The sequence below is a fragment of the Strigops habroptila genome, chromosome 20 (genome assembly GCF_004027225.2).
Source record: "Strigops habroptila isolate Jane chromosome 20, bStrHab1.2.pri, whole genome shotgun sequence".
NCBI lineage: Eukaryota > Metazoa > Chordata > Aves > Psittaciformes > Psittacidae > Strigops > Strigops habroptila.
In genome coordinates, this window is record NC_044296.2 from 1696634 (window position 1) to 1709324 (window position 12691).

Below are 12691 nucleotides of genomic sequence, written 5' to 3' on the forward strand. Positions count from 1 at the left end.
TGCACCACGACCACCAGCGCGCGGTGAGAGCGGCTCCTCGGAACAGAGCGTGTTTCACCAGCGGGCTCTCCCATGGGATCCTCAGCCAGGGAATGGGCATGCTGAGGGATTGCAGAGCACTGCAATGCCGGGAACAGCGCCTCTGCCGTGGCCTCCCTGCTGTTCCCGAGTCATTCCCGGGAGACGCTGCAACTGAAGCCGAGCAGAGCCCGGCTCTGCGCTACTACGGGGCGGGCTGAAGTTGCAAGACCTTTATATAGCAACTGAGAGGGAGTTTTAAGTGGGAAACACTATGCTGGGAAGCTGTTACATCACTATGGAAAAATCCAGTAAGTCCCAGTGTCCCAGCCCCTCTCCATGGCCTGACAGCAGAGGGTCAGGCTGTCCAACAAATGGTCTCCACCAAGCGCTCCGATGGGCCAGACGGGGCCTGCTCGCCCACCAAACACAGCAAAGGGACCAAACATGGATACACAGTGGCTTCAAGTGAATGCAAAACATCAGAAGAGGTGGAAAACAAATGTTTCTGTGGGCTGGTCTGCAAATAAAAGAGCAAATGTGCAAATGCTGATCATGTCGAGTGGGAATGGACCCCCGGTGCAATGAGAAGACAGCGCTGGATGAGCTCTGGTGGGTAAAAAACCAATGTGGAAGCAACAGCTGAGAGTATGGACATGATAACTCGCCCCCAGGAGAGAAAGGGAGCCTTGGGAACCAGGGAGGGAGCTCCAACACCCTTGGTGCGGGGGGCTGAAGGAGACAAGGACAGCAGGAAGGGCCCTGTCGTCCCATGTGCTGGGGTGACCATGGGCTCAAAGTGCAAACACTCACTCCCAGGAGCCTCCCTGCCATGAAACCTGCTCGTTTCCCCCTGTCTGCCCTGTGGACAAAGGCTGGGCTGGTGTCACGCGCTGAAGAAGCTGCTTATTTTTAACCCCGTTTCTCGGTGCTCTTCCCAGAACACTCCCCTGGAGAAATCCCCTCAAGTGCTGGAAAACCAGGACACCACAACTGGAGGCTCAGCAGATGCCAGAAGACACTTGGTGATCTGGCCGATGCTGCTGGACAAAGGGCTCCTGCTCTACAACTGTGAGCACTGACTGGCTTAAAGGGACCTCAGAGTCCTCCAGACCAAGTCCCTGGGTTTTCTGTGACATGAAAAGCAACCCAAGAGACCAAATCGATCCAAGCAGTTGTCAGACTCGCCCTGCACGCTGTCACCAAACTGGTATTCACTGACACAGACCAACACAAGCCCTGCCAATGAGGAAGGCTTGGCCTGACCTGGACACACACAGCCTCTGGCACCTCTCATTGCTTCCACATGCATTAAGTCACTTCAAAAGAAAACAGGAGCAGCCCTGCCACCGGCAGAGCAGGGGGGACAACTCAACCCAGTGTCTTCGTCACCCATCGTGCAGGAACAGCCAGGTTCATGGGGTGGGCTGAAATGAGGAGCATGAGCCTCATTCTCTCCTGAAAGGGTAACATGAGTCCTGCTCCTGGCTCCATTTCAGGCACAACCAACCCTCCTTTTAGCTCAGAACAAAGGCAGCACAACCAGGAGACTGGTCCTGCCTCGCACACGTGCTGAAAACCAACACTGGGCATCCTGGATCACTCACTGCTCCAGCGATGCCGCCTCACGTTATCATCCCAGCCTCTGGCATTACAGGAGATTCTCCTGCTCATTCCTTCAGTGTCAACAGCCCCATTTTCCAGACTCAGACCCCAACAAACTACATCTGAGCTCACGTTTCTGGCTCTCCTACACCTGCCAATCCTTTCACATGAGTTGGAGCAGGCTGTTCATGCAAGTTTGGACCACAGAAGACTTCAAAATCCATGATCTAGCTCATGAAGTCACATTGAAGAGACAGTGCCCTGAGGACCCAGCTGAGTGTTCTCTCCGTTTACAGCTTGCATTGGGTGAGGTGTTATGGAACTGCATTTCAAGAGCTGCAAGTGATAGTGGCCCCAGGGCAGGGCTCTCCCTAGCACCCAGCCTCCCATGCGTCCCCCCAGAGGAAAACCAGGGATCTTTAACTCACTCTGCAGCAGAGACAAAGCAATTCAGATGCCCATCGTTCTCATCCAGGACCTCTCTGGTGCGAGCCTCCCCAGTGGACTGCAGCCCGATGACAATACACTGCAGGACACACAAGGGACAGCACACAAGGTGTCAGAGCAGAAGCACTGCAGTCACCATCAGGAAACAGCTCCAGGCTCAAGAGGCTATTTCCCATCCCAGGTACATTCCCCTTGAACCCTGCCCCAAATACTTGCTGGGGCTCCTGATGAAGAACCACCTCTCCAACCTTTCAGCCTCCAGACCCTCAGCTCTGCTCGCACCACAGAGGATGACTGAATACAGAAAGTACCTGACTTTGCTAGGTAGTTTCTGCCTAAAATTTCCAAGCTGCATCCAAAAGGATGACAGGACAGAGCTGTGCTCGAGGTGAAGGATCTGGTGCCTAACCCAAAATACCCTTTCAGCTCAGCTTGCCCACATAAGCAAACAGTGGGCAATGCCTCAGCAGATGAGGCCACATTAACTCCCCAGTATCATTTACTGTGAATGTCCTCAGGAACCCAGACACTCGCTTCATCCTGGTTAACATGAAGAGAACTTCAGCCTTAAAGAGGTCTGACGTTGCTTCCAAGTCAAACTGAACAAGAACTAACTCCCTTTGGTTGCAGACTACAAGAAACACCCCACTTGCAACACAAGCCTGATGCTGCTGCCTGCAGTGAGCTCTGTATCCCACCTTGTCCTTGGCCAGCTCCTCCTTGGCCAGCTCCACGAGCCGCCGGACTTTAGCAGCAATGCAGAGATACTTGAAGAAGCGCTGGTGAGCTGACCAGAACTGACCCCACAGGGACTTCCGAGACTCCAGGCCGATGCAGTCGGCTGCGTGCTGGAACACCATCAAGGCCTCTGCCCACTGCAGACAACACCGAGCAAGGCTGAGTTAATGTCTTAGTTTTCATTAGTTATTTCATTAGTTATTAGAGCAGGCTGGAGTTCGATAATCTGATTTAACAGCAGTATTTATGTCCTTGTGTTGGGCTGAATGAACAGTGTGGTCATCCTCTCCTTGGTGCGTCAGCATGCTGTTGCAAGCTCTGCTTTGCAAATATGGAGCTTTTAAATAAAAGCTAAAAAGTATAAGATTGGGTTTTTATATAAGCTGAGCATGTAGCCCCTTTTCTTTCTTATGGACAAGCTAAGTCTGTGGTCACGGCCACATTTCGGGGCTTCAAACCCTCCCGCATGATTAAACATCAGTCTCCCCACTGCAGCGGGACCAGCTCACCAACTTCGCTGCCTTGTCGTAGACAATCTTGTACTGCTGATCCAGCGGGATCTCCTCGATTCTGAAGGTCACTCCAGTGAAACTGAGCTGCCTGGCAATGTACATTCCACTGACCTTCATATCCATGGCCACGATCTCCATTGCACCAACTCCCCTGCGAGAGGAAGGCAGTGGTGAAACCCCTTCCCTTGCCACAGGGCAGCTGCCTCTGCATAACCACCGCCTCCCTCTGTCAGGCACTGCCCTCAGGTATTGCACCCATCTCCCAAAGGCAGCCACACAGCATAAGCCACATGAAAAGAGATGCTGGCCATGACTTACCTCTTTTCAATTGCATGCAGGAACTCATCAAATGCTCTGAAAGGGGTGCCCTTCCCCCAGATCCCCAGGCGGCTCATGTAAATCATGTTTTTTGGCTCAGAGGCACCTGTTTGGACAGAATTCCCTGTTAGTTGTGAAGAGTTTTGGCTGAAGTGAACTCTTAAGAGGACAGCCATTTGCCATTGTGCCTCAGGAGACCCAAGGACCTTCCCACTCATTGCCTGCCATACACTAAGTGGCTAAGCATCATCAGACAGCTGAACCACCAGCCAGAAACAAGTTCAAACTGGGGAGAAGTTGGTCTGACTTGCCATGAAGTCACAAGTAACGGCAGTGATGGGGCTTGGGGCAGACCTTAGCACATCAGGCTTCCCTCTGGCACTGTGGCACCATCCACCGCCTCTTGCACGAATGGGCACATCTCAAGGGCATCCTTCAGATCACGGATCACACAGTGCTGAGAGCAGCTTACCTGTGGCACTGGCATAAACAACCCTGGCTTGAGGCAGCTTGTTCTGAAGGTCCAGCACGGCTTTGCCCATTTTAGTCGAGCTGGCGTTTTTGGCTTTGTGGCATTCATCAAACACAATCTGGCGGGGAATGGCAGTTAAGGAGAAAGGATCTGTTTTCATCCCAAGGATGGGAGCAGACAGAAAATACAACCCAGCCTCTTCCAACCAACTGAACAACCCAATATCAACAGCACTGACTCGCTCCCCGCACCGCATGGAATCTGCGTTTGCCTAATCCTGTGCTCCTCAGAGCCTGAAGCCATTTCCCCCTTTCTCTCCCTTCACTTCTAAGGTGTGTCTTGTCTTGTAATGCTGAGGGAGAAGAATGCTGAAAAGGTTAATCCCAGCTGCATTCTTCCCCTCATCCCATTAACTAATTGCAGAAGAGGAGAGAGGAGGAATGGGAGGAGGAGAGAGGAGCGTGGGGGGATGCATGTGGGGGGATGCATGTGCTTCCAGCGTTTAAATATCCACCACAGCCATCACTTGCTCCCAGTGACTTTAGATGGCCCCAAGCTCTTTGTTCCTTGGTGAAGCACAATCACAACCGTGCAATTCTTCTCTGTCCAGTTTTCTTGTGGTCGTTGTTTCTTTTTTAAAGGATACGACTCCATCAAAGTTTTCCCTGCACCAGTCCAAGATCTGCTTTAAGCGTGTCCTGTGCTGTCCGCCCGCCTGACTTTCGCCAATCAGCGCCGAGTAAGTGGCAAAGAGGACTCCCTCTGAGGTAGCTGTGTCACCATATTTAATCTGCAGGAAGAGGAAGAACGAGAGCACACACTCAGGATGCTTGTCCCCAGTGTGCTGCACCCACCCTGTGCCCACAGCCACCACCACTGACTGTGCAGTGACTGCAGGACACAGGCTCCTGCCTGAAGAACAAAACCCGATCTGAGAGCGGGACAAAGCCCGTTGGTAGCTGGAGCACTTCTACTTGGCGCTGAGATATGGTGATGACAGGGACTTTAAATGTCTGGATGAGTTCCACCAGCCAATGTGTCAGCACATCTGGATGCATGCAGTGAAATGTGGACACTGCTTGGACTTCCCTTTCCCAGCCAACTGAAGTCGCTTTGGTTTTTAGCAACAGTTTAGAATGTTTAACGGGTTTGAACCCTCTCAGCTGTTTTAATTACTTCTAGAAAATCATTTTCTCTTCAGCCAGGTGAGACTGTTGCCTGTCTTACTGTCATGGGTCCCTCCTGTAATGAAATACAAGGGAGGAGGAAAACCCCCATGGTCCCAGTCTGAAGAAAGTTCCATTTAAAGCCTTTTTGGTCTGAAAACAAACACCCCTTTCACAGTCTCCTAATGGGGTGCATTCAGAGGTGTTGAACACATGTGGTTTCCATCGACTTCATGAGAGCTGGTTGTTCAATATCATTAAAAACCAGAGGAATGATTAATGCACAGGCTATGAAGAACCTGCGAATACCCATCACACAACTGCACTTTCTCTTGAGGAATCCTTCATCCTCCTCATGGAGTAACTGGAGGAAAGTCTCCATGCTCAGCTGGGGGGAACACCCACGTGCTCCTGCAGCCCTGCCAGGCCCCAAGCTGTGTGCTTATAGGTGCCTCCTTACTCACAGGCTGCAAAACACGGTTCCAGGAAACCAGCGCTGGGAATTGTTACCCGGGGAGCGCAGAGCACGGCCGGGATAACCGGAGCCGTTCCCTCCGCAGGACTCCAGGAATGGTGAGGAAGGTTCAGGTCCTGCTGTACTTTGCACTTGCCTGGAGCCACTTCTCGCTCCCGGCAGGAGCCAGCTCCGTGCTCACAGAGCAGCTCTGCAGAGCATGTAAAAATAGCAAGAGTCCAGAGCGGGAAGAGCCCGTTGGGAGGAGGGAACAGCAGCAGCTTGTCTGCTGCCGCCTGTGCCACCAGCCAGGCGGAGGCAGGAGTGACTGCTGCTCTGCGTGCTAAGGAGGCTCCATCTCACTGCTGCTGGGGGCTGGCTTTCCAGAACACCATTACACCTTCTCTCCCTACCTTATTCAAAGCATGCACAGGAATGTGGGAGGCTTCAATGTCCTTCAGGTCTCTCTCGGCATCATACTTGAGATCATTGGAGACGCTGAACCTGCGAAGTGAGACGTGGGTCTGGTTATCTCCGAAGGAGATAGGGAGGGCACACACAGTGATTAATAGTCTGACTAAAGCAGCAGTAGGTGTGTGAAACCGTCACAGCTCCAACTGCCCACACAACCCAGGAGCCTTCAGCAGGCTCCAGTCTGCCGCTGACGACAAGCTGCGTGTTCTGCAGTTAAAGCCCGTGCTCCAGGGGCTCGAGTCTGCACCAGGGAAGCCCATGAATACCCCTCCACAGACTTCAAAGAGAGCAGAGACAGGCTTGACACTGCACTCCATAATCTGCTGTTTCACAGTGACTCACTCTCCATCATTGCTGCAGGGGAAATATTCCCATTTCACAGACAGCAAACAGGCACAAAGAGGTGGAAACGACTTACCCAAGGCCGCAGCATGAGTCAACTATAAAGCCAACATCAGCACTAAGGAATTCCTTACTCCCAGATCCAAACTAACTCCAAGGTCTTACGGGAAAAGAGAAAACCCAAACCACCACCACCAACTTACCACAGAGCTTTCTTCCTCCCTCTAAGATAATTTTCAAAGATGATGCCTGCAACTGTCCGGCCCTTCCCAACTCCAGCCCCGTCCCCGATGAGGAACCCAGCTCGCTGCCCGTTGGGTAATAAAACTTCATGTTGCTGCAAAATCAAGAACAGAACTGGAAATGAGACTAGATTTGCCTTTGCTAACAGGTTTGCTGTGAGCTTATAAGAGCACTGCTTAACCCTTTCACACATCCCATCGATGCAAGCGCATTTCCTGCTCAAACAACAGCAGGAATGGTCAAGTGTCACGGCCAAGTCAAAGGTTCCCTTTGGGAAACAGCCCACACAGAAGCCCCCAGCTTCAAATAACCCTTTCAAAAGGCATTTAAAATGTCATATGCCAAAGCTTCTGGAGTTTCATCACCCGTATTGAACATTTATCCACACAAAAGGCAGTCTCCTAGTGCAAGCTGGGCACGGTGGAACCACGTACCTGGCAGGCATAAATGATGGCTTCCAGCTGTAGTGCAGAGAGCGACCCTTTGTCAGCAACAGAGCGTGGCAGGGAGAGGCTGTAGGTGATGTCAGGAGGAGGGACACTGGACAGAGTGCTCGTCTCTACCACCAGGTCAGGGTGGTGCTTCCCAATCTTGGCTAAATGACAACACAGAAAACGGAGAACTCAAGTTCTTCACTCCCAAAAACACCTCAAAAAGGGACTGCAGACCTCATGTGAACAGTCTGTAGCCCCCTGCTCAGGAACAAAAGGGACAAGCCCCAGCTCTTCGCTCTTTTGTTCTGCTGTGAAGTGCCAAAAGCACATCAGGCCTCCCCCAAAAGCAAGCAACAGAAAAGTGGTGTGTTCAGTTAGCACAGCACCAACAAGGGAGCAGCACTCCAGTTTTTCCAGCACATTACAAGCTTGGGCTGTGATTTCCTGCTTGCAGGAAAATAAGGGAGCAGTTCATTAGGCTGGTCCACAATGGAGTTAGCAGAACTGTCCACATTCACGTGATGGCAACACTCACACTTGGAAGGAACATATTCTGCATAGGTCTCCGTTTGCCCCAACTCTTCTGTTTCTTCTTCCTCACCTTCATCCTCCTCCTCCGCAGGAGCCTGAGACTGGAAAGAAGCAAAGCATTGACCAAACGTTCTCACTGGACTATGGACACATACAGTGCTACACAGAAACCACCAGGGATCCCTCCCTGTACAAATTCACAAACCCTTCCAATACAATTCATCTTATTTGTAGACTCCAGCAGCACAAAGAAAACCATCTGCCAGCACCCGCCCCAGGGGCCCAGCAACCACTTCCACAGCTACTTTCAGCGCTTGGTCCACATCAAACTAGGGGAAGATGTTTCCATGGCTTGGCAGATGGGCTGTAGGGAGCTGAGCTCTGTCCTGGCCCTGAGCAAGGGACCCAGACCAGCTTTAAACTCAGTACTCAGCAGCATAAAGCCAAGTCGTGAAGCCCAAATCCTTGTTTAACATCGTGAGGTTCCACCAGGGGAAATAGAAGACACTCCTGGGGAAGGGCAGGGACTTGTGTCTGTCTGATTTGCTTGTCTCCCTTCCTCTGAAGGGAAAACAGAACTGCTCCTGCCATGTCACCAAGTGCCTGGTGTGGATGCTCCTGGAGCCAACCATCGCTCTCACCTGGTAGCTTACGAGGAGCGGGGTGTTGGGACCAGCAGGAACATGGTCATTCGAACTGTTCAAGCCACTGAACGATCTGCTGGGTGAGAACAGCTGGAACAGAAAGGTGCTGGTGAGAAAGCAGCCTGAACCCTCAGCCCAACCACGATGAATACACAGCACTAGTTGATACTTGCGCTCTCTACTCGGGTCTTACACTCTGGACTTTGATACTTTCTGTTTGTGAACAAAAAGCCCAGGGCAATAATTCTGGAAACTAATAAATCTTGAAAATGCTGTAGATGCTTCTGTCAACATACACACGGGGAGTCACTGACCAAGACAAGCACGAGGAGCGTGAGCATTCTGTGTGTGCCTGTGTGCGATGGGAGCCACAGGGACACTCGGCCCCTGCACCAGCAGCACAAGGGTCCTTCTGCAGAGCTGTAACGACACAGCAGTGAGATGGGTCACCCCGAAATGCCAGGCAGCAGCTCCAGGGACACTCCCAGCTGGGAAGGCACAGCCAAGGAGATCCTTTGTCTGCTCCCACACAGACAAAATCACACTGGAATTTCCCGGCAGCGGGCAGGGTCAAGCCAGCAGCTCACAGCATCCAGAGCAACGAGCAGCTCCAGAAGCAACACTAGGTCAAGTTTATAGGCTGTGAGGAGTGCCAGACTTAGAGACCCATGCTCCAGCAGCAGAAGTGAAAGATGGGAAGTTCTTAAGCATAAACACTCCGATTATTTCCTATTTTTAAAGAAGAAGAAGAAAAAAAAAAAGGCAGCAAAAACACACCCTCCGTTCCTGGAAGCCTGAGTCAGAATTACCAGAAGGAAGCTGGACGGAAGAGCTATTTTCAGTGCCAACAAATCTGGAGAGCAGGTGAAACATCTCCACCTACAAATCTGAGCTCAGGCAAAGACTTTCTTCTTGGGCAAGAGAAAGGCCCAGATCTGCTCAGAACATGCTGAGAGGCCAGTCCAGGTGGGACTGGAGCTGCAGCGGGTGATGGAACTGAACTTGCACAATCCCTTCAGAACTGAACTTGCACAATTCCCTCCTTTCTCTGCTGTCACCCACCTCCCAGTTTGGTTTTCTCCTTCCTCTGTGCCTCACGTCTAACACCACTATGAGAAGAGGCACACACAACACACACGAGAACACGGGACATGAGCAGGAGGCAGAGCAAAGCCGCTGACAATTGCAAAACCCAAGACTTGGCCTCGCTCCATTTTCTTCCTCTTTGCATTATTCTCTGCTTTGCCCCCTCTTGCCGTGACTCCCATGGGAACAGGAACCATCTCACCTGGCTGAGGAGCCAACATCCCTCAGCAGCAATTTTGTGTTTGCATTTTCCGAGTGCTGGGAATGAATTAGAATCAGCAGCTCACAACACTCCAGCTCCTGCAGGGCCGGGGCTTTGCTTTCCCCATCTGAAAAACCAGTGTAAACTGGTGAGATGGCTGTGGAAAAGCACAATGGATTCCATGAACTACTTTATAAGGTATTTCACAACCGCATTACAAATGAAGCATGACCGAGTGGTTTGACTCCTGCGAATATTTAACGGTGTCCTAGCTCTTCCTCCATCCAACAGTTACATCCATCTCCTTTCTTTACGGATAACGGCTCTCCCCACGGGCACATGAAGGCAGCTCTGCCTCCAGCCACTTCCTCCTCAGGCAGAAACACCCCACCTGAAGGTTCAGCACTGGAGATGGGGGTTCCTCAGGGCACTGGGAATGTTCTGCACTGTGCTCTCCCTGTGATGCTTTGCTCCCATTGTGCTCTGTCCTCCCTTCTGCAAAGCCACCTCTCCAGTGCCAGGGACAGCTGAGAGAGAGAGGGTGGAAAGCTCAAATACAGATGAGAGTCTTTTCACACCATATCTTCACATTGCCACACGGCAGAAGACAGTTCATTGTTTTAAAGAGGACAAGGTACAAGGCTGTTCTTAGTAACTGCTCCAGCTACTCCAAAGCCAAAATCCCTGCAATCTGATAGAGAATTGTGGTTGGTGGTGTAACAATGCAGGGAGGGGCAGGGAAAGATTACCTAAATGGCTTGTATATTGGGGCAGGATATCAGCAAAGTCTCCGTTCTTTTACAGTAAGGAACCTTTCCTTTGGCACTGCCTTAAGATTTTGCACAGATTATTTGTTTGCTTCCAACAACAACAAAAAAGGCATGTTTGAAATTCAGGCACTAAAACCATTGCCTCTCATGAGTCAACCTGACAATCCACTTACCTGGTGGCCTGAGAGTTGCAAAACTGAAACTGAAATATCTTGACTGGGATGTGCTGAACTGACACCTCGTCAAGAAACGTCCAACTCAGTAGAACAAAAACCACCACCAAAAGAGCAACCAACCCCCTTGCCCAGCCACCTCTGCATTGACAAACCACAGATAAGACAACGTTTAAAATAGCTAGGGATGCTTTGTAAAAGGAAGTCGTTTGTAAATGGAATTCCAAGGAGTTAATTGGCCTTATCTGAGTCTGAGTGCTCTGCAGGACAAGGGAGGACGTGGAGAACAACACGCAGAGGCCGGAGACGCGCCGCTGCCCCCGCCAGCCAAGTAGCCTCACACTTAAATGACACATGTTTGTTCCTCACTCACATTCCTTATGCTGGATTTAGAACAGCTTTTCCCTGTAAGTTTTTTGGCTGCATGCTCTGCAGATACAAAGCTACAAGCTCCTCCAGTGATACAGGCTACTACGTAAAACCCCAGTAATGACAGGAGATTGGGAGTAATGCGGCACAGGCCTCCTCTGTCCTAGGGGATGATCTGTTTTTCTAGCTTTCTGAATCAAGTTTACAAGCCTATGATGTCTTCAGCCACCGCTTTGGTTCAAACAGCTCAGCTCTCTTCCTGCTGTCTCAAACTTCAAGTTCAAACTGGTCCAAGGTTACCAGACTGTGTGGATTGCCTGTGCAGCCCTTGCTGCCGGCGCAGCAGCACGGCCCTTGATCTCCAGCACGTTTATCCACGGGAAGAGGGGCAGTGGAATTCTCTGCCTCCAACCACAGACACTGCAAAGGTCTATAAAGGTGATCAAATCCGAGTGGTTTCAGCAAGAGCTCAGCTCATTTGAGGATGTGCATGAATAGGAAGTCTAAAGCAGGCAGGAATTTCCATTTCCCAAGTCCAGGCTAGGACCCTCACCTCCACACCACACTCCAGTGCCCGGCCTGTCACGGAGCCACGCGGCAGCACCATGTTGAAGCAGACCTGCTGCCAAGACTCTGATTTCCCAGCTGTGACAAAGAGCCAGCTTGCTTCATGGCAATCCAGTCAGACACACTGCTCACTGCAAAACGCAGCCTCGAAACACAACAGAACCTCCGAACACAACAGTGACTAAAGCACGGCCATGCCAGATTGCCTGCTGGGGTATCCACGTGGAATGGTTTTCCCCCACCATCTCCAAAAGAGGATGACCTAGGAAAGGGAGTGCACTGCTGGGCATTCACTGTGAGCTGAGACCCAGAGGCTCAGCAGCTGTGTGTGATACCAGCTCCACCACCAACCCGTGGTGACTGACAGCAGGTTGTGCAATGGTGAGTAATCTGTCCCAACAGATGAGGGAAACCAGATGGCAGAACAGAACCACATGTTGCTGTGGGAGATCACAGCCCAAGAACACTCAGAGATGTAAAAGGTTGCAGGGACTTGGACTCACAAAGGAAACACCAATGGGGAGTCTTAGGTTGAGACAGAGTTTGGGTTTTAGTCATTGTTACTAAAATATTTGCCATGGAGAATAAACAAGTGGTGGAGACAATGGAGGACCTGTGTCGTGGTGTTCTTCCCGGTGTCCTGCTCTTCAGCACTGCTCCAGGCTGCTCTGGACCTGCTGAATGGTTTAGGATGCACCTACCTGCCACGGCTGCCAGAACAAAAAGCCAGTGCCTGCACCACACTCCAAAAGAGTGCACATACCCCTGGATGCTCCCCTGCTTCCAGGACACTAAACTATGTGTAATCACCCCCTCCCTCCCGGAGCAAAGTTGGTAACAGCGAGTAGGGAACTGGGTTAGTTTCTCAATTCCTTGGTGAAAACACCATGGGATGAAGCCTGAGGTATTTGGTGTCTGATGGGGAGGATGGAAGAGGAGCTGCCCATACCTCTATTTGGTTCTGCTGCGGCGTGTTTACATCCCATAGTGTTGGCACATGGTTCAGACTGTCGGCAGGCAAGAAGTCCTTCGGATCCGCAATGTCGGAGAGGGAATCCGCAGGGGACGAGAAGAGGGAGTTGTTGTTGGAGAGCTCATTGAGGTATGAAGAATCCTGAAATGGAGA

The 12691-nt window shown here is 51.3% G+C and overlaps 1 protein-coding gene across 4 annotated transcripts in view; it reads right to left on the reverse strand.

Annotated features, from left to right (window-relative positions):
• The window catches only part of SBNO2 (strawberry notch homolog 2), a 49141-nt gene that overhangs the window by 9945 nt on the left and 26505 nt on the right, over positions 1-12691 (reverse strand). For all 4 annotated transcript variants that reach the window (XR_003994712.1, XM_030509114.1, XM_030509113.1 and 1 more), the window contains 12 exons: positions 12515-12679; positions 8396-8488; positions 7759-7855; positions 7224-7384; positions 6750-6883; positions 6144-6234; positions 4757-4900; positions 4111-4228; positions 3639-3744; positions 3318-3471; positions 2769-2945; positions 2052-2149 (listed from right to left, as the gene is read on the reverse strand). Coding sequence is in view for 3 of the 4 variants with exons in the window: in XM_030509114.1 (XP_030364974.1) it covers positions 2052-2149; positions 2769-2945; positions 3318-3471; positions 3639-3744; positions 4111-4228; positions 4757-4900; positions 6144-6234; positions 6750-6883; positions 7224-7384; positions 7759-7855; positions 8396-8488; positions 12515-12679 (1538 nt within the window). In the remaining variant the exon portion in view is untranslated. The remainder of the gene's footprint in view (positions 1-2051; positions 2150-2768; positions 2946-3317; positions 3472-3638; positions 3745-4110; positions 4229-4756; positions 4901-6143; positions 6235-6749; positions 6884-7223; positions 7385-7758; positions 7856-8395; positions 8489-12514; positions 12680-12691) is intronic.